The 26,839-nt window shown below is 37.8% G+C and overlaps 1 protein-coding gene across 1 annotated transcript in view; it reads right to left on the bottom strand.

Moving 5' to 3' along the window:
* Window positions 1-21,158, bottom strand: part of cntn3a.2 (contactin 3a, tandem duplicate 2) — a 62,180-nt gene extending 41,022 nt beyond the window's left edge. The window contains 9 exon segments of the mRNA XM_032572222.1: window positions 1,254-1,438; window positions 1,765-1,867; window positions 2,663-2,866; window positions 3,312-3,407; window positions 5,134-5,309; window positions 12,855-12,990; window positions 13,727-13,865; window positions 20,593-20,811; window positions 20,915-21,158. Of these exon segments, the coding sequence (XP_032428113.1) occupies window positions 1,254-1,438; window positions 1,765-1,867; window positions 2,663-2,866; window positions 3,312-3,407; window positions 5,134-5,309; window positions 12,855-12,990; window positions 13,727-13,814 (988 nt within the window). The 5' untranslated portion in view covers window positions 13,815-13,865; window positions 20,593-20,811; window positions 20,915-21,158.
* Window positions 21,159-26,839: the final 5,681 nt, after the last annotated feature.

Below are 26,839 nucleotides of genomic sequence, written 5' to 3'. Positions count from 1 at the left end.
ATGAGCCTGTGGCAACACAAGATTACCATTAAACACTGAACCACAAAGCGTAAAACTTCTCACCACTGGTAGAGTGCACACGACATCGCCACCCACCCCAACCTGTCACCTTAAGTGTGTGTAAAAAAACCCATCACCCCTGCACATAACTTCCAGCATTACATATGCACAACTTTTCAGATTTTTTTCTGTTGTTTTTTCACTTTTTATTGTATTTTTTTATGGGAAGAATGCAGCGCTCATAATAAGCACAGCTCCTTTGCAGGCGCCAAGCATGCTGTCAGTTCCAATGTCACAGGTGTCATTTTCGCTTCTGTAATGAATTCACAGAAAAACGCAGCAGCCGGAATGAGCCAAGGGGGCAAATTTTAAATAGAACAATAGCAACGCAATAAAATAACAAAAATATTAAAACCGAGCAGACGTCTTTTTTAAATTATCTCTAATTACGCTCTAACAACAATAAAATTCCCATGTTTCTCACGCTACTATATTTTAAAAAACAAAAAAACAGCTGAACATCTCATACATTCATAAGCGGGAGCATGCAAACTTAAACACAAAAGCCACACATCCAAGACTAGAACCAGAAAGACCATCTTGCTACGAGGCAGCACAGCTAACCGCCAAACCTGTAAATATTTATTATATGAGCTCTTTAAAAATGTACGTGCGAAAAAAACTCCCCTGTCGAGGTAAATGATTTAAACAAAAGACGTCACCACAAAACTCCCCCAAAGAATTATGTACAGTAGGAGAACAAATGTTTTGTTTAAATATGAAAATGATTCATAATCGAATTTCTCATGTGTGTTGCTTTACAAGGATGTCCATAAATTAAACACAATAATTAAACTTTGAGAAACATATTTTCAATGAGCAGGACGTTTTTGTAGTTTAAAATGGGTTTTGAATAAAACCTCTTCAAAATTTCTTAATATTTCAAAGGTTATGCTGAGACTTTGGGTTCTTTTTAGCCCAGTATCTGGCATTTCTTTGTTGATATTTACGCATTTTTTTATCTGAAGAGCTGGGATATGATGTTTTTCAGGTCCTTTTTGAGGTTTTTGCTGAAGTTTCATTGTGAAACTTCAAATTCTGTTCATATTACATACAAACTTCTGCATGCAAACACTGCATAAAACTGCATGAATACATGAATTAAATATTTGTGCAAATATGTACATTTCTTAATAGCCTTACTGATGGTAACAGATGTGTTTCTTGAAAAAAAGCAAATAAAAATCACATACCGTAAAAAGCCAGTCGACCAGTAGCTGTGTTTCTTCCCATTTTGTTCTCCGCCACACACTCGTACCCTCCTGTATCGTCCTGTTGGAAGCTCGGGATCTCCAGCACTGCATTTGAATACTTCATTTTGACTTTGCTGGGAAATGGGACTCCGTTAGCCCTCCTCCAGGTGATTTCTGGAACGGGGCTGCAGCAGAAAAAGTAGGCAAACCTTAGCTCAGGTTGTAACAATCCAGCGATAATGAAGCATTTGATGGACTATAAAAGCGTCCTTTGTGTATTTTTGTGGATGAATGGTTCAGATTAAACCCAATCCAACCATGAAAAAAAAATAAAAGCTTTTCAGCATGAGTTTTAAAACCAATCATGACTTTTTTTCCCCCACTCCACACACTGAGAAATATAATTACCAGAGGATGTTTTTATTTATTTATTTTTTTAAACCTGAAGGTTTGTCGTCTGGAATGATGGGCAAAGGAAACCTGAAAACACTCTTCAAGGAATTCGACTTACTTCCCAAGGGCGAAGCACTCCAGAGTAACTGTTGATCCTTTCGAAGAAGGTACATTATCTGGAAAATTAACTTCTATTTTTGGCTCGTATTCGCCCATCACTCCTGTAAGGAGCAAGCACAAGAACCTGCTCAGTCTTCTATTATTTATGACTTACCTACAATGCTACTGGCACAAAGGTTCAAGCAATGACACTAAGGACAAATAAAAGACAAAATGAACAAACATTCTCTAATGAGCATACTCTTAGCAGCACATCACTTAAATGTACAGTCACTGGATGTTGTGCAGAGCCAGCGAGGAATAATTCAAAACGCAGCGCGGGAGGGGGGGGAATTAATGTCTTGTTTTTTTCAGTCAGCAGCTTCTTATCTATTATTTCAAAGCTTGAGTGGGCAGTTTTATTGTTTATATCATTATTCAGGGAAAGGCGCAGAAGACGGGGATCAGACAGTGATGCAATAGGATTTAAATTTATGCAGCTACATGTACAGTACACTGAGTGGAAACTAACTGGTTGAGCCACCAGAACACTCAATGTAATGGTCCAGTGACATATGACTCATGTTTAATTCATCTGAGGCAATCTTTATTCACTCTTTCTATGAAACCATATCAGGGAACAGAACAATCCTGAAAATTCATGTGAAAGCAGGGGGAAGGTCTTTAAAGGGGAACGCAAATTATGAGGAGGCTAAGTCAGCACAGGGGGAGATTTGGGGAATTTGTTTGTTGAAAACCAACTGTGTACGACAAGCTGCTGGGACGTAGGGACTTAAATGCAGAAATGGGCAACAAAAAGAGTTCTTTGATAATCTGGTGACAAAAGAGACATCAATAATAATAATAAAATTTTTTTTTTTAATTGTTGAATGTCATGAACGTTTGCAGCATCTTACCGTCTGTCCTGAGGATCAGAGATGTGGGCGAGCTCTGAACCTTGCCTTTTGTGATGCTGTTCATCACCACACATGTGTAGTTCCCCACATCAGAGGGCTCCACCTTAGCTATGTAAAGGTTTCCCGTCTGCTGGGAGACAAATCGCCGATTGTCTTGCTGAACAAAGTATGGATACTCATTGAAGACCCATGCATATGTAAGGTCTGAAAGACAAACAGACATACAAGCAATTGATGAACACTCTTAGACATGATTTAATATCTTACTTTATTATTGATGAGTTCTTTATCATTTTTAAACATGATTAAGAACTACAATTTAGATAAAAGCCTGAGAAACTTCACCAAGTTTTTGCAGTTGTATTTTCTTAGTTTCTGCTCTGGATTCACAAAGCAGATTGCACTAAATACAATGCAGACACTAACACGTTAATCAAGTCCATGAAATGGAGGCAATTTGCACATTTTTACATGAAGTCTACAGAGAAATAGTGCTTTACTTTTTATGATTATTTAAGAAAAAGCACACACAAAACAACTGCATGCCACAACCTGAGGAGGCATTCTGATTTTCAATTTTGAGTGCACCATCTAATTGGAGACTTCTTGTTATGATGGTGTTTTTAAATTATTGCCTGTGAGTATCTACCTCCTGATGAAGTGGGTGTCCCACACAGTAACACCACTCCTTGTCCCTCTCGGACTGACACAGCGCTTCTGGTGTGAACTTTGAAATGATCTAAATCTGAGAAAAGACAAAAACAACCAACCATCAAGATTCTAGATGTTTCTTATCAAGGAGGCAAAAACGCAGGTGTGTGTGAAACAAGACATTTTTAAAATACCTGATGCATTGCTATGGAAAATGAGAACTGTTCTTTCAGAGAAAAGAAAAGCTGCTTAATCTAAATTCTACTGTGTGTGATATTATTAGGCAAATTGTATTCACCTGGATTCAATTATTTTTGAACAAATACTGTGCTCTCAGGCAGTCTGAAATGTCATTAGGCCTCAAACCTCAATGTTTGACAATAGGAAAGTGAATTTTGCCCTTTCTCTGGGGAATAATTATGTGAACACATTAGGCAGCTGAAGTAACAGAGGAGACTTTTCCAAAATGTCCTTTTATATGTCGCAGTTTAACGGGTTTTGAACTTTAAAGAGCAAATATCTTGCAAATAAATCACAATTCTATACCTTTATTGTAAAAAAAAAAAAACAAAACACAAAATATAATTAAATAAAGGTAACTACATCTATATGACTGATGGTATGAAGTGGCATAAGCAACAGCATGCCATAATTTTAAAGAGAAGTTTTTCTTTCTATTTTCTTTATCAAAACATCAATCAGTCAAGTTGATTTTTGACTGCTTATTGTTAATAGAAAACGGTGAAGGGCTTTTGTTAAAGTAAATAAGTGAGGAATAAGATTTCTCCTCACCAACCACAAATAGTATCTTTATTCAATGTATTTTTTGGCCCAGATTAATGAAACAATTAGAATCTTATCTTAAGCAGAAGGAACAATGAAGAAAGAGGACAGAGCTCATGCCACTGTGTCAACATAACCCGAGCAAGATGAAATGCTTGTTCGCATAAAATTTATGTGGTAGGAAAATCTGTTGCTTTAACATATTTATCAACATAAAAGATAAATAACATTTTAAAGACACTGGTTTGATCTCTAAATCATTTAAATGCTGCAAAAAGAGTTTTGTAAAAAATAATAAGGTTCTCCTTGTCCTCTTGTTGGAGTGGATTACATTCAGTGAATCAAACTCTAACATGCTATTAAACACAGTCCTACAAAAAGATAAATTCTGCTGATTTATTAAATATTACCCTGCTTAGATTATCATATAAAATAAGTTTTAGTCAATGCTTAAAATGAAAGCTTAATATAATTAGAGGCCACAACAACAATCCTCCTACATCATGGCGGCAATTATTGGTGAATCACTGTTACCATCTCAACCTTACAAAGTCAGTATTTTGCATAATATCTAAAATGCATATATATTTATATTTCTTTTTCTCCCAAAATGAATGATGTAACCTCTGAATCGCTTTCTGTCTTTGTTTTGCTTTACCACAGTCTTTTAGCACCTCACATTTGCATCTGTGAAAATCGTATACAATGGACATTAGTGTTACAGCTGACTTTGTGTTTGTTTCTTCTAATGACATTTTCAGTTAATTTGCACCTTGTCATGAAAAATGTGCACAGGAAGCATGATTAAGTCGGAGTGCTCACTTGCCTAATGAATAGCTATCTAATGCATGACATGAAAACTGAGAAAAGGCATTGACAGGTTTATGGAAAGAGTGAAACCACAGAAGCAGAGTCTGTGAGAGATTGAACACTGAAACATTGCAGCTACATTGCTTTATTCCAAATATGTTTATTTTTCTAAGTGCAAGCTTTGCTGCAGTTTGAAGTAAAAGTACCAGACATATTAATTAACTTACAGGCAAACTGTAGACTTGCTCTCCTGCTCAGTATAGCTCCTACAGTGTTGTAGGCCATACACTGATACATCCCTACGTCCTGGTAGCGGTCCAGATTGCCTATAATGAGGTTGCCCCCAGACAGACGCCTCCGATGATCCAGGCCCAGATTTATGAGAGTCCCATTTAGTGACCATCTGTGAGGGCAAACACATCATCAGTCGGCGGCAAAATGCGTGGTCCATCTTTTTCTCGCAACCAAGGTGGTGTTACAAGGCGTGAATGGAAAACACAACTCAGAATGGTGGAAGAAGACATTCACTATGTGGCAGACATACAGGCCCTGCCAAAAGAATTCATGCTTTCTGGACTGTTCTTAACTTTGTCATTTTACAGACACAAACATGAATGTATTTCACTGAGATTTCTTGTGATAAGACCAACACAAACTTTCACATGTGAAGAGGAAGGACAATTTGTACAAATCAAAATTTTAAAAGTGTAGCATGCATTTATATTTAGCACAGCTTCAGTCAATAACTTCAAAAACCACCTAGGAGGAGCACTGCATGGCTGTGTTCCTCCATGCCAACAAGGTCTATATCTATACCTTACCGTTTTGTGGTGCTGCATATATTAGAGAGGTATCAGCTTGAATCCCGTGGAGGCGGGCTCCATAACTGACAGCTGCCCCATTCTATTGGTTACTACACTACAACAGCAGAGAGTCTTTGGTGTTCCAAGGACCCCCAAAGACTAGCCAGGAACCACTAGTTCCCGGCAGGTGGACCAAGTCTTCAAGCCCCACTGGCCTCTCACCCCAACGTACTTGAGTAAGTAAGCACTACTCAAGTCCACTACCCCACTCCTAAACTCGAACCTTATTCTATCTCAGTGCTACCACAGCCAAATAACACTGCAGCAACAATGACTATTTGAGAGACACCCTGGAGCAAAGACGGCCACCCTACAGGGAACCAGAGCAAGCTCCAAGCCCATCAAGAACCCTGTCCCACACCAGCTAACAACAGTCAGGAACATCAACAAGTCAGGTAAGACGGCACAGGGAGCAATAGACTATCTCCCACTTGACTACAAAAACTCTCATGCCAGACCCATTGTCACTACAGAGCAGCACCCACATAATCTTGGATTATTGTTCTCCATGTCTGGTAAGTGAGCTTAGGTGGACAGAGGGTCTTGGTAAGTTAGCAGATAGACCAAGATGATAGATTAACCAGTTGTCTGCAAGATTTTAAAAGCTTGGAAAGTTATAATATCACCAGACCCTGTCCTCAACAAAATTCTCAACAAAATTTTGTGTGCTCTTTGGTCCTTCTTATTTAGTTTTCTCCACTAATGTGTATACCAAACTTCTGTGGACTACATAAAACAGCCATATTTACACTGAGAATAAATGAGATACAAATGACCTCTAATAGTGTGACTTCTGCAGGTAATTTGTCTTATTGGGTTTTTATTTAGGGGTGATCACTTTGAGCAACGTTTGCTCAAAGTGAGCTCACTTTGCTCACTGGAGTAAAGTGAGCTGTTTTTTTATTTGTAAAACTAAACACAAATCATACTAATTTTTGGTTCAACACTTCCAATCCCAATTAAAGACATGGAAAACTAGAGTTGTATCCAAATCTAAATCTTGAGTGCGTGTAGGTACTTTTTCACGGCACTATAGGCTGGGGTGAATGGCTGCATCTTTAAATGAACAAACTATATTGGTATCATGTTTACCATTAATCACTTCCTGCCAACGCATTAACACATTTTCTTAAGTCAAGGAATGCATCTAAAACCTTGTTTTTAACCGCACAACTCCTTCCTTACTGTGCGACCCTATCACATCCTACCACCCCACGACACACACGCATTTCCTGCTTCTTCCTTCACACCTTTTTTAAATTGATTTTCACACTTAGCATTGGCAAAGGAATGAAGCTAAAAGTCACCAAATAACCTCGTAAGTTGCATACTAGTTGGCATTTTCATAGCATCACTGCATAACATTAGCATTCCAGCTTGCACCAGTCCTTCACATCTGCTCGCTTCTCTCATATTTGCTGTTCTAACATACACAGAATTTCAATTCAGTCAAAATTCCAACAAAGTTGCTCTTCTGCTGATGTTTCTCATGTAATATATTTTTTTAAATCATCAAGTAAGAAGGTCAGGTCCTAAGACAACTTAATAACATGTTGCTTAAGTTGAAAAGAGTAAGTAGGCTTTGCCTATAATTAAATATTAAATCACTAATCAGGGAACAAATTCAAAGTGGCAGAACGTCTCAAACATTTTCTACTGTACCTCTTCGTCTCTGTCAAGCTTTAGCCTGCTAAGATCCCCATGATCCCCAAAGGACTGGTATTGAGCACAGTGAATAATACCAAGCAATTGGCCGTGGTTCTTGCTGGATGGGCCACAAGTGTTTGCCAACTCATTATCGGCCTCAAAGCACTTTGTCCCACTGGAAAACTGATCTGCATGCCAGATTACATGTCCATTCCAGATCTACACTGATGATAAAATTGCCCTCTGCCCTTTTTAATAACCCAAAAATGGATTTGTAACTGACCAGGTCAGTCGCTTAACTTGGAAAGCAAATTGCAAGTTTCAAAAGGCCAACTTATTGATTGAATTCCAACACCCCCTTGTTCTTATTCCAAATAACTATAACCTAATAAAAATGATTGAAAAATATTGTTCAGTAAATAGTAAATAGCACATCCTGAAGATATGAACGCATTTTTATGGCTTGGTTAGGTCACTTTATGTTTCAGCAAAAAAATCTAATTATTATGACAGATTAGTTACAGGTTCAATACTACGCCTGAGGGTACATCAAGAACGTAAAATTGATGGGTCCATCTTAACCCCTCATTCTGTGTTTTGTCCTCCCAGCTGAGGTGTAATAAACACACAGAGTTCCAGTTCAGTAAATGTACACACTTTTCCTTTTTTTGGTCTTATGTAATAATATAATTTTATTAGAATTGAATATTGGGTTTTAATTAGTCGTGTTAAAACAAATGAAAAGCATATTTTAATCTGTGTCTAATACTTTTATGTATGATGAGTTTGATGTTTGAAATGAATTACTGGAGTAAATAATCTTTGCAATGGTATTTTGATTTATTCATATGTATCTATATGTATTGATCGTGTGAAGTGCCTTGACATGACATTTGGTGTGAAATGGTTTTACATAAACGGACAAAAGTAAATTTGCAAATCACTAATAGATAAATACTCTGCGGTTTTGGAAATGTTATGACTAAAGCAAAATCTTGCAGTTGTTTTCTATATTCTATCTTTTTTATTTAGCTACAACACCACTTGCTGCACTTTCAGCCGCTTCCCACAGAGATCATTACATTTTAATCTTCCAGTATCTCATTCCCTGCTATTTAAGGGTAGTCAAAGATCACGGTTTTGGAGGTTATCATCACTTTAGCTGCAATCACCTCCTCTCTGTCACGTCATATTAACATAAAGTGACTCCATCCCGCCTCTGACTTATCATTTCCAACATTAGCACTTGATGTGAGGTAACAGTGAGCTGATGCAACAAACCCCCCCCGCCTTTTTAACTTCTTCTCTCTGCTGCATTCTTCTCTCACATGTCGGCATGGGAACATGATATGTAAATATTTTCACAGTAGGTTTGAGCTATTAAATAAATGAGACACCTGAAAGAACTCAAGCACCAGGTTACATCATTTTTCATATTTTAATAGAGAAATTCTTCTATTCCATTCTCAGCCACAATGCCCATTATGCATCTCCTTTTTACTGTGGTTTCAAAAAAGAGCATACATGGGTTCAAAGACAGGGCACCTTCTATGGCTGTTCAATCATTTTTCTCTCACCATAGAGAACACCCACTTCTTGCCATCACCTGTATTCATATATTCTGCTTTCCTGAAGTGGAAATAAAAGAAATAAAAGCTATAAAGGCAGGCTTTCCAAAAGACTTTAAATCTAACTTTCAAATTAATTTCTGAAGGTATGCATGCTGGTACATTTTAGAAACCCTACACTGCTGAATGAACTGACTTCAAACCTTCCTCTTGTAAAAGCAACACAATAAACACCCAAGCGTTTCCTTATACTACTAGCAATACTAGTATGAGTGTGGGTGTCTGGTCCAACTACTTGAATTCAGCTTTTTGACCCTCAGCCATGATTTTCACCTCTTTTTGACCTTCTCTGAAGAGCCTCTGAAGCTCTGCGCTACCAGGATTGACTGGCAACCAGGAGAAAAACAAAAAACAAAACCAAATCTGCTATAAATTTGTTTTCTGAATACATGCCGACCTTCCAGGTACAGAAAAAAGTTGAGTCTTCTGAATGATCCCGCGGAGCGGGCCCGAGCGTACAAAACGCGGGTCAAGTGAATGTTACAGTCCCCCTTCCTACTTAGATTATAAGAAGCTCAGACACATTTTCAGAATGCTGTTTAAAGATTATTCTTTTTAAAGAGGCGAGCCAGTTCTCTCCCTTGAGTTATTATGCCGCTGCTGTGTGCATAGAATGAAAGTCTTATATCTCTGGGAGTGACAGAGTAGGAAAAGAAAGAAGGTAAAAAATGGAAAAAAGGGGGTTGGGGGAGCAATGTGAGCCCATTTACACTTCAAGAGCTGAGCCAGAAAGGTTGTGGGGGCACGCAGACACTTGCACAGCCAGTCTGACGAGACAGCACATTAAACATCTCACCTTTAATCATTACATGGAAATACCTGGTCTTAGGCGAACGGGATGTGAAAAGCCTGAAATAATGAGTGCACACACTGCACGGCACTACCAATGCAGCTCAGGTGGCCAGCAGCTCCCACTGCAGTAAATGCAACGCTAAACACAGAAGACAATTGTAATCAATGGCTCTCGGTGCCAACTGGCATCTAACAATCTGCATTGTTCTCATGCTGTTTTAATAAAGGAGACGATCATCAGGATGCTGTGTGTATCTCTCTAATCTCTGGTGGTGAGAAAAAGAGGCAGATTAGTGGTGTGTTAGTCAATATGAGTTAGTATAGCCATAATGACAGCACCGTCTAGAGTGTCTATATGCATTTCAATATAATTAGGAGAAAATGAATAGAAGGGAGAACACATATCTTTTTCACACAAAAAAAGTAGAGTTGAGTAATTAACAATCTTTATTTTTTTACCAAGTAAATGACTGCAGCTGACTCAGTCTGAGTGGGTAGCTACCAGCAAAATGAGAGACTTTTTTTAAAATTATTTGATTTGAATTAGGGCCGGGATTTTCACGCAATAATTTAGATTGATTAACTACATTGATTTTCACTCATTAAAATTTGTAAAGCAATTAATAAAAAAAAAATTTGTACATGCAAAAGTCACAAGTTAGAACCCGTTTATTATGTTTTTGGTGCAAACCATAGCAATGGACGACAAAGATGCGTCTCTTGGCCCATCAGCGGTTAATATTTGCTTCTAAAAACAATCTAAAGCGACAGTGGAGAAGTCTATTGCTGTTGTGGAAGTTGTGCAAAAAGGATTTAACCCACTACAGAGGATTTTCAAGCTTAACACTGCAATGAAATACATGTTGCAGCAGCACAGATGTGTCCAACACTAATGTCAGTGTCCACAGTCCACATTTTAAAGAAGTATTTTTTCAAAGAAGCTACATGAGTTCTTAGGGACACTTGAAAGCTGAATGAGCATAATGGCACTTTACACCAATCTGATGACCGAACAACTGAAATAACATTAAAAACAATAAATGTCTTTGTTGTTGAACTCGTATATATTTTTATTTAATAATTTAGCAATAAAAAGGCTTTGTAATTGAAAATGTTGAATAATTTGTCAGTACATGGTTTTGATTAAAATGCCATTAATTGTGATAAATTAATTACAGACCCTGCCATTAACTCTATTAAGAAAATGTTTTATCAAGTCCCACCACTAATTTGAATATAGCATTTGTGCATGTGCATGGCTTAAAGGAAGACCCTTGAGATATTTGGCAACATTTGTTTGCAAAGCAAGTATGTTCAAAGAAATTGTCCATTTAAGTAATTATTTACAGTTCAGTACATTTTGTAGCTGAATACAAAATCTATTAAATGTACAATCACAAAAAAAGTTACTTAACATAACTAAACTGGCAATGTTCATGATGATTTACAATGGCGCTAGGTATGAGCAAATTTTACAATTGCTTAATTCCCTGGATTGCTTTTGGTCTCCCAGGATAAATTCAATTCAGAAAGACCATTTTCGCAAATGCACCCATTTCAGACAAATCAAAGAAAACTATCATAGTTTGAAAGTTTGACAAATTTATAATTTACAGTTTGTTTAACAATCTAATATAACAGCTAAGGGGCTTGTAATTTCTGAAACCTGAAATCAAACCTGATCATCAGGACTGTTAATGTTACACCCCAAGCAGTGGGATGAGGATTTTTGTCATCCATGGGCTTCAGTTTAAAATTAAAAATACACAACTGCTGGTATTTTGGTGGTCGCTTTAATTTTATACTGTTCAACTTTCTCATCTGTTGGAGAAAATTATAAAATCAATCATTGACAAACACTAGCTGAAGCCACATATTAACCTTCTTCTGAGCAACAGTGCAGCCACAAATAGCACAACAAGCAAATCACACATGACTGAGCTTTGACAAGCCACCCGTACGTGCTTGTGTGTTAAAAACACAACCAAAAATAAGACATTACTAATTGCTAACATGTTATTTACAAAATACTCCTCACCAGAACCCAAACCAAACTACTTTCTTGTAGCTATTATATTGGCAGTTGCTAACATAAACAAACCTTCAGCAGCATTGTCAGGAATAACTTGGATAAAACAGAAATCATTTCTTTCAAAGAAAGATTTATCTAGATTTGGGTGAGATCTTTACAAACCTTCTGGAAGAAAGAGTTACAGACCAATGAAATCATGCTTGACCTTTTGGCCCCCGCTCCAAAAGACATGTTCACAACAACAAAACTGAATGTTACAAAAAGAATACAGATGAAACATAGTGTATTATTTTACTGGACAGCAAAAACACAGAACTTTAAAGCACGTAAGTTACTGATTTTATTAACTTTAATGAAGCATTCAACAAGATCTTGTATTGCAAAAGTGATCATTATAAAAATATAGATAGGGCCATTGCTGGTGTTAATCAATATGGTGTTGGCTTTTATTAGCAATAAAAATAACACTTGTCTGTTTCAGACAAAGACATTAAATCAAAACTGTGATTTATCATATGAAAGATGTGATGCTTTGATAATCTCATACTGACTCATGCCTATTTGCAACATAAACAGTGGATCAAGCATTTTCCCACATGATATATACCATCTGTGCTCATTAACATCAATACATTTTCAAAAGAGACAATAATAACACTTAGTAATAACAAAATATGAATGTCACCATCATTTTGAAACTCAGATATAATATTAGTAAATTTGAATTTCAAATAACCTGCTTTAAATGCAACTTTCAACTGCACACCAAAAAAAAAGAAAAAAGATCAAAGTTCTAATGTAACATTTCCACAAATGAAAGTGATAAAACAAATGGCAGAAAATTCATTTGAATTGCTTATTATGAAGCAGAAGTCACTTATTTCTGTGAAAAATGGTAATAATTACATCCTTAAGTGCAGAGTTTGGCACCATTGGTATTACATTGAAAAGAAAATTAATTTTCAGTTAGGTAAATTAGCTCTGACCTGTACTGAGGAAAAGGCGTGCCCTTAGCATCACAAGTCAGGGTGGCTTCTTCTTCTATGGAGTCGACGGGGATGAACAGGTCGGCTGGTTCCATCCTCCACCGCGGACCGTGGTATGACGCACTGTCCAGACAATCTTTCAGAGAAACACAACACTTCCTGAGCATGAAGAAGAATATCCACTGTGACAAAACTGATGCTCTAATTGTTTTTAAGGCATTCTGAAGCAAAATAATACATATGAGTATGAAAAAAAACCCCAGAAAATATTGGAAGTGACATCCATGAGTTTCATATGATTCTGATCATGGTGTATTTCCAAACAGATAAACTCAATAAAATCAACATCAGAGTGCATTATTAAATCAACGTCTCCTTTGTGTTTTTTTAAAAAACATACATTGTGTTGATATGTATAAACAAAATAAAGCTATTACTATGTAAAATATAAAAAAAAGGTATTTTAAAATTTGATCACCAAACTCTGCTGCAAAATGTATTACAGATGGACTCAAAGGAGTGATTTCTATCGTGTATTCTTTGTTGAAAGAATGATTGTGACTTTTATTACCAATACATTTCACTGACAGAGGTGGGGAAGCTTGTGCTCAGTGTTTTGCCCAGGAAAAGATTATAGAATAAAAGCATCATATCTCCCCATCGGGTTATAATCTCAGCGGTGCAAGGAAAAAGATTGAGAGTATTCTGTCTGCAGTGTGAATGGAAGTCAATACTGATGAGTACTCCTTTAAACCGGAGCCTCCTATCATATCTGACATCTCTTCACCCACTATACCACAACTGTGAATGTCCAAAGGACAAAAAAAAAAAAATAAATAAAAAATCATCATTCGTATGAAAAGGTGCTTTACCTGTCAGACGGTCGATGATTGATAGCAATAGAAGCAGTTTCCATGGCAGCGTCATCTTTGGCAGCCAGGGGGTAAATGAGACTTTCATCCAATAAGCTTTAAAATGGCACTTGCGTTCTCAGAGAGAAAAGAGCGTGACCTGTTGAAACAAGCATTTTCAACTTAAAATCCCCTAAATGCCAGCTGTTTCATATAATAAGTCTTTAAAAAAAAAAGGATCAGGCAAGTTGAACCACAGCACACAAACAGACACGCTGGATTGTCAACTGTGGTCTGCGGGGCCCCTACTTCTGCAGGTCACTTCAAATGACCTCGTGAAGCCACAAATTTATTTAAAGCAGACTTTTATCTATGCAATGGGAAATGATTTTACACTCTTTCCAGGTTATTACTGTCCAGTTTCTTTAACTGAAGCCTTGACTGAATGTGTTAAACTTCTGTTAAATTAAACTGTGTAAAGAGTTTTATTAGGGTTGAGAATTATTTTAGCTTAGAAATCCAGATTGTTTTAAAAATAATACATTTAGCCACAAATTGAATATCTGTTGTATAAAATTCAAATGAAAATGCTGTCTTATTGAAGTGATGCCTAAGAATACAGGGTGATGACTGGAATTATGATTCAGTTGCTCTGATGAAATAAAATGACATCAGACTTTATATATCTCTAACTCAAAAAATGCACACTCAAGGAATATGGAGTTCAAAATCATTTACAGCATATTTCTATTTAAATAATACTGTAAAGGGAAAAACAATTGTATCATAATCAAAATAAACTGAGTCATATTCATCTTACAAAGGTGAAGCATAATGTCGCTACACAGGCACAGATGCTCAGTCGTCCAGCCGCTCAAATGAACAGGGATGGCTGACAAAAAATAGAACAAGTGCTATAAATTTATGTAAGTATTTCTGGAGAACAACCTTCGCCATCCTCTTCAAATAAAAAGGTAAAAGCAGCAGCATTGTTTTGAGGTGTTTTGCCTACCAGGCAGACAAACGGGTGAAGCTGAAGGATGTTGATAAGACTTAATGCAAGCTGTGCTACATCAAGCAGTTAAAAGTCAAGTGGCACAAAAATTTGGGAGAAGCATCTTAAAGGTCGACACTCTGATGTCTGAGGAATTTAAAAACATCAGTAAAGCTCCTGCAGCTACAGCAAACATGCCAGATTGAAAAGTTTACATTTTTGTTTAAATATTAACAACCTGCAGAGTTATGGCTCCATCACATTAACATATGATTAACATATGAAATAGTATAGCAGCAGGCACCATTTCATACAATCAAATTTATAATTGACGTGCATAAAGTAAATGTTATACACACCTCATCTATCAATGTTAGAAAACTCTTTTTTATTAAAGAAGTAAAGAGGTTTGGTTCTTAAAACCTTGTGAGGTCACAGATTTATTTAAAGTAGACTTTTATCTATGCAATGGGAAAGGATTTTACCCTTATTTTTTTTGAAGACCCAGACTGAAACAAACAAGAGTTGACCAGAAACTAGTCTCACTGACTCCAGCTGTTAACTGTTCACAATGAAAATATGACACAAAATTAGCAGAAATTCAAGAACTGAACAGCGATGCTGCTGAATACATTTCGCATGGACCAGATTCTTGTGCATAATTTCCAACTCACTGTACAAATAAGTCCATCAAGGAACGTTCCCAAGTTATCTTTTTACCTAAACGGCTGAATTGCACTACTGCTTACATGACTCAGACAATAACTATGATGACATACTGCTGTCTTCCATGTCTTTCTTAGCTTTACTGAATAATGTAAACGTGTATCTCTACAGTAGTAGCATTTAGTTGGGAATTGTTTTTTCAAGGCAGCTCAACAAAGGCAACATTGTAGAGATGTGTGAATAAACTGACTGTGAATGTGAGCTATTCCTCAAGATTACCCCAACTTCCCATCTGACTAGTTTGCCAACTTCCACCTGACAAGTTCCCCTGCAAACAAACTCTTTCTGATTTCAGAGAACTCAAACTCATCACCCATTTTTGGCTGTGTACCATAATATCTGGCTGTGTTTAATGTTCCATTTGTCAACGTTATTCATTTTGTTTAAGTTGCACAAGGCTTGTGGGAAGTGCATGGTGTGTTCCATGCACTGTCAAAAGGTGCAGTAAGCTTAAGCATCATTCCTCTTCGAATTAGCAACCTCAATGCAATTTTGACGCAAAGCGGAGACTGTGTTCAACGTAACATGTCTTTTTGCTGTTTGTACCTGGGACAAACTGAAAGCTGAAGTTTGGTGTCAAATGCTCCAAACCTCAATGCATTCTCACTTTTCTTATCAGTGACAATGCCACTTTGTGCCCTGCATTGTGGCCAAGCTGCCCTCAGAGACATTTGAGGCATATGGGAGGCAGAACATGCCAATCTATTAGCGGGGAAACCGACGCCTCGGCTCATCCTTCACTTGGACGGTTCCATGCTGGCTGCCTGAGGAGACTTGGACCTGGGAATTGGGTGCCATCCAATCAATTAGATTCACCCACAGCAGCATGTGTCTCCCCACATGCTGGGGCGAATCAAGACAGCCTGATGAGGAACCCCATTCCACTCAGGTCCATAATCAAGGGCAAGAGTCTGTCTGCTTGAAGCGCGTGTTGCAAATTGCGATGCACTGAGCAAGTAATGATGCAATTATGAAATGTCAAACGTACACACAATGGAGAACAGGCAATAACGCAGCAGTTAAGTGAGCGGTGCAGCATGTGCGGAATATATGGAGATTTGAGTACATTAGTCTGCACCTGCATGAAGCCGTGTGCATGAATAAAGCTCATCTGTGCACATGAATACACACAGAGTCTCCTCTAGACGTGTTCAAGATAGGCCAGGGACAGATAATAACATCCATCTGCTGAATGTCACACAGCCCACACACACCTACACACTCAACTTGCTTTCTAACCATGTGCACCACATACAGTATAGGAGCTAGTCCCCACACACACACTCTCTCACTTGCTCTTTCTCCCTTTCCATTTAGAAGACATAATCCATGATGTGCAGCTCATTTGTGGCCTAATCCTGAGGCAAGTCTGGTTCAGAGTACTACTTATGGAAGGCCTAATTGTTTGTCAGCTGCCCGGATGTCAAATCAGACATGTGGAGTCTCAGCCAGGATTTTCTTCTCTACCTTTCATGTTTGCTCAGGCTTTTTTTTTTTCTTCCCCCAAAGTCTGCAAAATTGGATTGGTACGCTTTCTCTTCAGAAGAGTCCTGGATGCCTTACCTCAGTGATAGGCCCATGCACACTGTGCAAACTGCTGGCACCTCCTGCGCTACAGATTGGGGGGATGCAGTTGGTATCGCCCTCCTGTCAACTTTGCATTTTACGGTTTGGATTTGTAAAGGGGCTTTTTATCAGGAACAGATGGTGCCACTTTTTAAAGCACATCTGATCGGTCAATATTAGTCTCAGCAGGATGAATGCAGACAGCGCCCCCACTTTCATAGTGGTACTACTGTAAAAGCACAAGCCCTGTGCTGCTTATTCACACCTCCCAGTCCTCTCTACTGTCTGCTACACCACAAAGTCTGTGTGACATAAATTTTCATCATTTGTACCAACCAACTGGGGTCCACCAGGACTCTCCACAGATGTCCTTCTGCAGTCAGGATTATTGTGACCGTGCTGACTGTGCAAGTTGACAGATGCAATAACATCCCTGTTCAAAAGGTGAAGGTGCACACGGTAAATACAGAGAACTATGAATCAAATGATGAAGAAAAAAATCAATAATGTTTTTTTTTTTATGGAACTAAAATTAGGAGATTTGCAAGATTTGGAGATTTTTCCTTTTACACATTTCTTTCCCTCTCAGTTTCAGTTGATTTAATTTTGCAGAGGCCTTAGATTTCATGGAGTTAAGGTGTAATTTTGGGCACACCATTTTTCAGGTTTTTTTTTTTTGGATCAGCATAAAGTGTAAATGTTGTGCTAAAAGTCTGCAGAAACAAAACAGATTAATAGTCATCATTAGCCATTCATAGTTTTTTTTCTGAAGCAGTGATGCTTGAAAATAGAACAAAGCTGAGAAGGATCACCTCACCATAACAAATAATGAAGGATGGTTAATAGGCAAATAATATTTGTGTTATGTTTGCTAACACAGTAGTAGCAGTAGTGCATAAGTGAACAATTCCAGTTCAATGCTTGATTAAACTGGTATTTTATCACTTTTAGGGATTCTGTTCCACTTTTGTTCAGTTCTGGTTCAAAACTTAAAGTACATATTTTAATCAAATCTGGACTGGCTAACAAATCTAATCTGTTACCTACTTGTGCAATCTTTTTACTTTCTTTGTGAAAATATATCATTTATCTGTTAAGCGTGAAATAATCAGTGTCAGTTTCATATAGCTTCCCTGCTTTACCTGATCTAAGGTGATCTACTGTACGTGTCAAGAAAACCATAAAATGTCTTTTTGCTCCACTAATTGTTCAAAGAATCTTTAGTCAGCCAAGAATAATTCATTTCAGTTTGATTACATCTTAAGTATAAATGATTCAGCATTAGAGTTCACCAAAGAAAGTAATACAGAAAAATTATTTGCAGATGCATGTTATACGAGTTGATTCATTGTGGGATTTTTTTTATGACAATTTAAAAAGTTAACAGTAAACTGTGTGCAGGTTAAGGTTGTGCCACTACTGCGCAGCTTGAAGTAGAGATGAAATACAGAATCCATCTGTGGAGTAGTAGTTTTAGAATGAATAAGCTCAGTATTTGTTTTTGTGAGACTCTGAAACACATAGGATAGATTTGTAGCCAAAAAGGTGGTAATCAATATTAAATGCCTTCTCTTCTAACTCTAATGGTCAATGTAATAAATAATATAAAATATGATGACAGTATGACAGACCACAGGCTTGGTTACCAGTGCAATAACAAACCAAGGTTTTGAAAAGTTTACAATTTAAAACGTATTACAATTCTCAGCCAAGTCTTTTCTTTTAAGCATACAAGATGTTGGGAAAAGTGCCACAATAACTAGAGTTTTCAGTTTTCACCCGCTTGATGGCCCCACTCCCACTTGTTGCTGAACACTACCATTTAACGGGCTACATTTTTCTTACACTAAGAGGGAAAACACTCCCCAGCTGCTTGGCTGTTTTCGGTTTTTCACTCAACACTTAACCCTGTGTGACCTAAATTTCATCCTCTGCATCTACCCTCTAGGGTCTGCTAGCGGTCTCTGACGAATTTTACAAGCATCCCAGATTTTGGTGATTGCACTAACTGTACACACCGACAGCGAACATAATATTCCCGGTCAGAGGAAAGAGCCAAGCAGTCAGCAGAATGGGAATGCCCACATTTGATGCACAATTCTAGTAGTTGTGATGTTAAAAGCTCAAGAGTTTGAGGGAGACATTACACAATCATAAAGAAATGAAAAAAGTGAGGAAAATGTGGGTAAATCTTAATGGAGATCTTTGTCGCGTATTTCTGTATTTATATTTCTATATGAATACAGGAATGTGCTTGTTCATCAGTTCCAAGAAGCTTGCATTCACGGATGCAGAGATAAATGTTTAGTAAACCTCCAAAAGCTTCACATAAACGCTACTTTGAAACTAAAGTTGACCAGTCTCAAGGTGGTTATTATTTCTTTTGGGTTTTATTTACATGTCCAGTGATGGATGTAGTGGGTCTGGTTGCCTTATTGTATTGGGGCAGATTTGCTTTGGGATAGTCAACCTGTTTCGAAACTGATGGGCTCCAACAGTACATGCAATTTCATGTTTCAAAATGTTTAAAAACCTTGATACCATGGTCATTATCGATTTGTCACACTGATGGGTACAAAGCTCAACACATTCTGAAACAAGCACACAGGTGTCCAACCATTAATATTATTTATACACACACACACACACACACGCATGCTCACTTTCAGCTTTCACTCCTGGATAATGTTAATGGTTGCAGTTTGCCTCATGGGGTGAATCCCTCTAACTCTCGATCAATGAGGAGGAACCAACTCCGGGTTTAACTGATTCAGACACAGTAATGCACAAACCCCACATCTGCTTGAAGAAAATAACCCAGCAGGAAGAGTGGGTGTGCATTTTTTATTCTTTTGAAGGCCTGGGCTTCATTCATCAAAGCCGTATCCAAGCAGGCAATGGGACACACAAGTATATAATTAACTTGAGAATGTTGCAAAGGTAGAACTGTTGCCTACATGCGTGTGTGTGCGTGCGTGTGTCAGCAGCACCTCCTTTTTTTTTTTAGTTTAGTAATGCATACTTCACAAAGATTCACTGAAAGTGCTTTTGCTTCAAAACACATCAGAAGGAGCATAATTGACAAAACACTATCGATTTCGCCCACTACATACAGACATCATGTATTCATTTCAACCTGAGGCTCAACTCCCTTTTATTACAATCCAATCAATTGGAAATGTCCTGTGGGTTCATATGTTTCAGACTTGATGTGGAAGCCTGGCTGCAGTGTGGCATCACACCAGGAGCGGTGAGAGGCTGAAATCCTAGCATCCCTTCATCACTCTGACAAAGAGAAAGCATGTTTAAAGACACACGCAGCTCGCTACTAACAAATAGAGATTTTTAAATTTTTTTTATGTTACTTCTAAAAGCTTTTCCTTCACGGACCAGGAAAAGGCTGCGGTTAGGAGGGAACATGACGCTGTCCCAATCTTAACCCACAATTCTGATCAAATTCTGGGCATTTCATTAATGAATCAGTTTTAAACATGCAGTCCAGAGCTGACATTTAAAATGCCCAAAATAACCAATGATTTCTTACTAATTTGCACACATACACGCACACACGCCACCACGCACTGAGGCTGTTTTGTCTTACCTCCTGCTCAGAAGTGTCTCGAGACCAGCGGGAGTTAAATTCAGCCCTCGCAGAAAAAAACGACAAATTGATCCTCCATGGAAATAGCGTGGTCGGGAAAATTTCGGTCACAATTGCAAGGTCGTTCATACAGGTGAAAGTGAGTCTGAGCTGGCCGGTGGCGAGGAGGCTCAAACACATGCGGCTCATATCGCTGCTCTGCCTCCTCTCCTCCACTCCCTATACGAAAAATAAATAAATAAAAAAATAAATAAGAAGAATTCACAGGCACTAACTCGCTCACTCACGCATTCTCACACACACGCACGCACGCGACACCCACGTTGTTCGCAGCACTGAATCGCGTTTAAAGCATATCCTCACGCCTGCTGTAGCTACGAGGCTCGCCTCTCGCCCCTCTGTTTACGCTCCCAAATCCAACACGCGTCTTTCTGAAGCCGGGCTCGCAGAGGGATCTTGCAGAGATGATTTATTATGCGCATCAAGTCGGCTCTCCGCTGCGAAGAAGAGGGAGGAGTAAGAGGTGGAGGAGGAGGAGTGGTGATGGTGGTGGTGGGTTGGTAGCGGCCACAACCAGCAGCAGCTATTGGGATGTGGGAAGGTGCGGGGATGGGGAGGCGGACGCACCTGGAGGGAGAAGTGCGCCCCTCTGCGTCAGACCACCATTACTGCTGCGCATCTGTGGGCAGCCGCGGATCGTGGCAGGGACTATTTTCGCCAGTGCCGCAGGCTGTTCCCATATTTCAGCAAACTATGGGTGAGCCAAGGGGGATTTTAAGGAAAGAAGAAAAGGTGGGGCTAAAGCCGTTTAGTTTTCATTTATTTTTGACCAACATTGTGCATAATTATAAACTAGAAGGGAAACTGAGCAAGGATTTAATTTTTCTTTATGAATAATTTCTGAAAAATTATTCTTTGCACCCTCAGTCAATACTTTGTTCAAGCCTTTTGCACATCCAAAGGCAAATAAGATCTGCTGTAATCAAACTGGATGCACATCATCTGTGAAGAGCAATGTTCGAGGCTTGCAGGCCGTGCAAATCGTTACTTGATGATTCCCTGGGTGAGCACCTGTTTGGGTTTTTGTACTGAAGGTATTCAAATCTAGCAGAACCTTCTAAGGCCTTCCTAACAAAACCATTTCCAAACCAAATCGCTTCATTTATCAAGAGATCCGTCAGGTCGGCCATGTTGTTCGTTGTAAGTGCAACATTTTCTCTCCCTCTCTCTTCATGCTTTTGTGTTTCAAACATCCACAAAATGCATTTCGGTTGACCCTTGCCTGACCTGGGTCTTTAGCTGTCACAATTTGCTGTCTAGATTTAGTTTCATTAAAGCCATCAAACGGCTATGTCTGCACATCTTCCCCATAACAACCGCTGTTGCTTGCTACAAATTTTCAATTGCCTTCATATTTGTGTTTGAAGTGACCATTTTAACCCATCACCATGTTTCAGTGTGCTAAAGCTTTACAGTCGTGTCAGGTTTTATCACCACATACAGCTTAATGTTGTCCCCACTCAAACAGTTCAAGTGCACAGTTGTGTCTTGGTGGGTTTGCAGATGTGCTGTCCTTTTTTCCATTTTCAGATAATGGTCTGTGAGATTTTAAAGTTGTAAATTAATTAACTAACCACTCCGGTTTAGTCATAGTTGTCACCACAAATTTCTTCATGATTCACCTGCCGTGTTCCTTGGTCTTTATGTAGCTACTTATTCTCTAAATTTCTCCAACAAACCTCTGAGTCAGTCACAAAACAGCTAGGTTAAATTACAAAATTTGACTTTATTTACTTGTAAACTTTTCTTTAAATTTGAGATCTATGAATCATTTTCTATTTAGCTAACCATGTACTATTTTGTACATGTCTGGCACACATAATCACGTCAAAGCACATTGATGTTTGTGACAAAACATGAAAAGGTCCAGGGGTATGAATAGTTTTTCAAAGTGCTATCTTCAAGACAACCATGAGCAAAATTCATAATTCCTGGGGCTCCTGTTTTTGGATCAGCAGTGCTTCAGTGGCTTCAAAGGAAGAAATATCTTCAGCGCAAATTTTCTCACTTGCATTAGAAAAAAAATCTCATTCTTTGATTAAAACGTAAAAACCTATAGACCTGCGTTGCAGAAGAAGACGTAAGAGGTCAAATGCTTTAAAAAGACTTTCAATCACTGGGGGCTCTTTGAAAGCTAATGAGATCTACAGGAATTACTTTAATTTTGAGTCAGAGCAGCAGCAGGAGCCCATGGTGCAAAGAATTGGCAGCAGAAAAACATAATTTCTTTGCTCTCAAGTTCAATTAATAAGAATTATCGCCTAATTACTATTTTTATGCCAGTTAACATCAAATTGTTTAACAGCCCCTGTAAGCCTGTTTCTCAAACAGCCTCTTATGATGAACTGTGGGGTTTTATGAACCATCGCATTTCACAGATTTCTGTCTGTGTGGCTTAATTTGATCTTTTTTTTATAGTAAATTTAAAAGGCAGTCAGCAGACGCCAGCTTCCTTTCCTTATATGACTGTGGCTCAGCAGGAAAAGTGCTCTTCTTGTCGTTTGGAAAGTTTAGGGTGTACTTCCAACCTCCTCTCTCTCCCACCTCTGAAAAGCACCCTAAAGTTGCCTACTGACCTTTGCATCAGTGTTTGTATTTGTGCGTATTGGTTGTGCAGCTGGGTCAAAGAGGCTCTACCATAAAAGTGCTTTACATGGTCAGCAGATTGAGAAAGCAGCATTCAGAAGAAATAATACCCCTTCAACATTTTTACATTTTCCCCCAATTGTAACAACAAATTCCAATGTATTTTGGAAGGGATTTCATGTGATAAATAATGATGAAAACAAATGTAAATGTAGGACAGACCTTTTTATTCAGCCCTTTATAATTTGATATATAATAAATAAGACTGTTCTGTGAAAGCCTCAGAGGTTTGAGAATATTGGTGATCAAAGAGCATTGTAAAGACCAAGGAACACAGCAGACAGGTCAGAGATTAAGTTTATTAAGTAAAGGTTAAATGTTATAGAACCAAAGCTTTTAAGGTCTCATGGATCACTGTTCAATTAAATCGCTGATCGAGAAACCAGGCACAAAAAAACCTCCAAAGACACTATCATCCTCCTGAACTGATAGGCTGGGAATCAAGAGAATTATTTAGAGAAACAGCCAAGAGATTCACGGTAACTCTGGAGGAGTTGAAGACATTTGAAGCTAATAACATGTCGACAAAACTCACAAATAGTTATGCACTAATGGCAAAAAAACAACAAAAATATGCCAGAACATAAGAAGTTCCATCTTTAGACTGCTGCAAGCCATTGGGGACACAGATGTGGAAGAACTTGAGTTAAATAGGAATTTCTTTTCAAAAACCCTGTTAGATAATGTAAAGGATGAGACTAGGACAGAGATTCGCCTTCCTGTAGAATAAGAACACCAGTCTAGAGCTATAATGGAGTGAAATTAGCAACATCTGACTAAAAATTATTTAATCATTTGACATAATGCATGATAAGAAAACGATTGGTAAAATATTATAAATGATGTTCATTGTGGATTTGACTTTAATCAGATGTGGAGAGCATTTTGGGTTTTTTTCTCTCCAAACTTTATGAGGAAGTGTAAAATCCTAACAGGCTTCAGCTCGTTACATTGTTTCAGGGACAAAGGTTTCACTCTGCTTACAAGCATGTCTCATTTGGAAGGAGACATTCAAGCTTTATGCCAGTTACAATTAAGAAAATGACAGTTTGCAGAAAAGTCGAACATTTGGAGAAACCGTTTTGGAGCTGGGAGATAGATGATCCAGTGCGTACCCACCAATTAAACACGAATCTTCGGTACATGCAGCAGCTCACTATTCTTGTTGTCACTGTAAGTCATGCAGGAACAGCTTTTTACACTTTGCTTTTTGTGCAGATTTAGCACAGGAGATAAGAAAGTGTTAATTAGTGAGCTCTGAAGATGGCAGTTGAGTTTTTGTGCTAAACCAAGCCAAAAGCCTGCTGGCAGTATTTTCATAAAACAGTGTGATTTAAAAAAAAATATATATATATATATATATTTCAGCTGTCCTTATTTTTCCATTTCCTTTTCTAAAACATATGTAATATTTCACTGTATAAATTTGTAGTGAAACCTATATGCAAAAAGCATTCGGTTTCAAGGAACTGTTGTTCATGTCTTTATTAGCAATTTCTTTAGGAACATTTCTATGGAGACGGTCCCAACCATTTCCAAATATTAAAATTTATTTGTCCTTAAACATTACTTGGCGATTATCTCTGGGCTTATGCCTGTCTGAACACAGAACTTACATTTCTTGAGTGTGCTTAGAAATTGCTTGTATTTGCTGAGCAAAAAAAGGAGGTAGTTCTGGTCCAGATTTATAAAAATAAAGCATGTGTGCAAGGATTTATAGTATCCTGAAATTTTGCGTTTTCCTTTACTGAATAGAAGTTGTCAGCATTTTCCATCCTAATGAACATTGGTAACTATTCTGAGTTTTTCATGTGATATTGCAGATCTTTTTTATTGGCAATAAGAATAGAGTAAGAATAATTAAACAAAGTTCATTCAACTTTATAATGAAGTACTGCACAATAAACACTGTGGACACTATAAACAGTGTCCACCCCAAACAGAAAATGAAATAAAAACCTTAAATGCTTTAAAAATTTTGCAAAAACATAACTAAAAACTTAAAATAAGTTAAATAAGTGAAATAAATATCCAAAACAGAAATAAAAGAGTAGGAGGAAAACAAATGAAAATAAAAAAGAGCAATTATAAATTGGTTAAAGAAAGAAAACTGCACTGGAGATTGATTTGCAGTTGTTTAAAGATAGGAGGAAGATATAAAAATCTTTATATAGACGATTCTGTGCTGATTCTGATGTTGAGAATTGACAAATCTTCTAATTTATGTTTTGCATAAACAAATGAAAAGCAAATGAAGCACAAACTCGGTTAGAAATATGCACAAATCCTGTTATACGGATAACATTCCCATAAAACATAGAAGGAGATCTACTGACAAGACAAAATAGCTTCTTTCCAGACATTTAGCCATATTATCTCTGGAAGAGCACACGAGTGGTTAATAATAAAACTGGCTGAATGAGTTATTTTGCATGATGGCTCACTGCAGTGATTTATTGCATGAACACCCCGTAATGTTATTAGTTCCACCTTTGCGTCTTCTGTCACTTGATTGAACGTGTTAATATGAAGTGCTTATTAATGTATCTCAATGCATATACAGAGCAAAACCTTTGAGAAGCAGTGCAGGTAGAATGTGGGAGTTTATCTAAACATCATATTTAACGTTCCACGCTTTATCAGTCTTTGTGCAAGACCTGAGACTGGTCTCTTCAAAAATAATTTCATCAAAAAGTTCAAAGGAGAAAGAAATCTCTTTAAGATAAATTAGCTGCTGCTTTCTTACCACAACGTAAATAGTTCTTAGGTAACTATATGTGATAAGATTTGGGCTATTTTTTTCTGCTTGTTACTATTATGCTTTGCAACATTCTTACATAGATATTCTAGTCAAAGTAAAAAAAACAATGAAGTCTTATTAAAAACCTGTTATTATTGGATACACCTTTCACTATTTTCTATTTTTTTTTCTACCAGTAATGTATTTGCTAACAGCTTGATTTTGCACTGTACAGGAGCATAAAACTGGATGGATATGTGCAAGCTTTGGTAAATGACAAGAGTGGCTGCCATTAACAATATGTGGGGTTGACGAGAGCCATTACCCGTTAAGTACGCATGCAGCCAAAAACACAATGCGGATGATCTGCAAGAGGTTCAAAACGTAGAGCTGCAAAGTAGGGAGTTAAATACACTCAAAAATTGTGATTGTTCCATCAACTTTTTTTTTGCTTGTATGCTTGGAGCGTGTGCACTACGGAACCTGTTTTCCACTATACTAGTCACTAAGAAACAAAAAGATTCTTGTTGTCAGGGGAATTGAGCTTGTATACAACTGGTAAAAAGGTAATATGAGGAATACGCTTTCGTACCTCAGCATATGAGATTGTTGAGGCGTAACAGGTGAACCTTGTAAGCATCAAGAATATGGTTTTTTTTGGGATCACTGAGAAAATATCCAGGCACTGCCAGGGAAAACTGGCCCAGAGCCACACACATTTGTATTTCCCTGAAGAGGTCACAAGTGAAAAAAAACAAAAACAAAAAGTTTGCTGATGAAAAAATTTTAACTCCAAGAATT

Source organism: Xiphophorus hellerii, chromosome 1, assembly GCF_003331165.1.
Source record: "Xiphophorus hellerii strain 12219 chromosome 1, Xiphophorus_hellerii-4.1, whole genome shotgun sequence".
Classification (NCBI taxonomy): Eukaryota; Metazoa; Chordata; class Actinopteri; order Cyprinodontiformes; family Poeciliidae; genus Xiphophorus; species Xiphophorus hellerii.
Note: the sequence above shows the minus strand (reverse complement) of the source record. Positions and strands in the feature narration are given on the sequence as shown.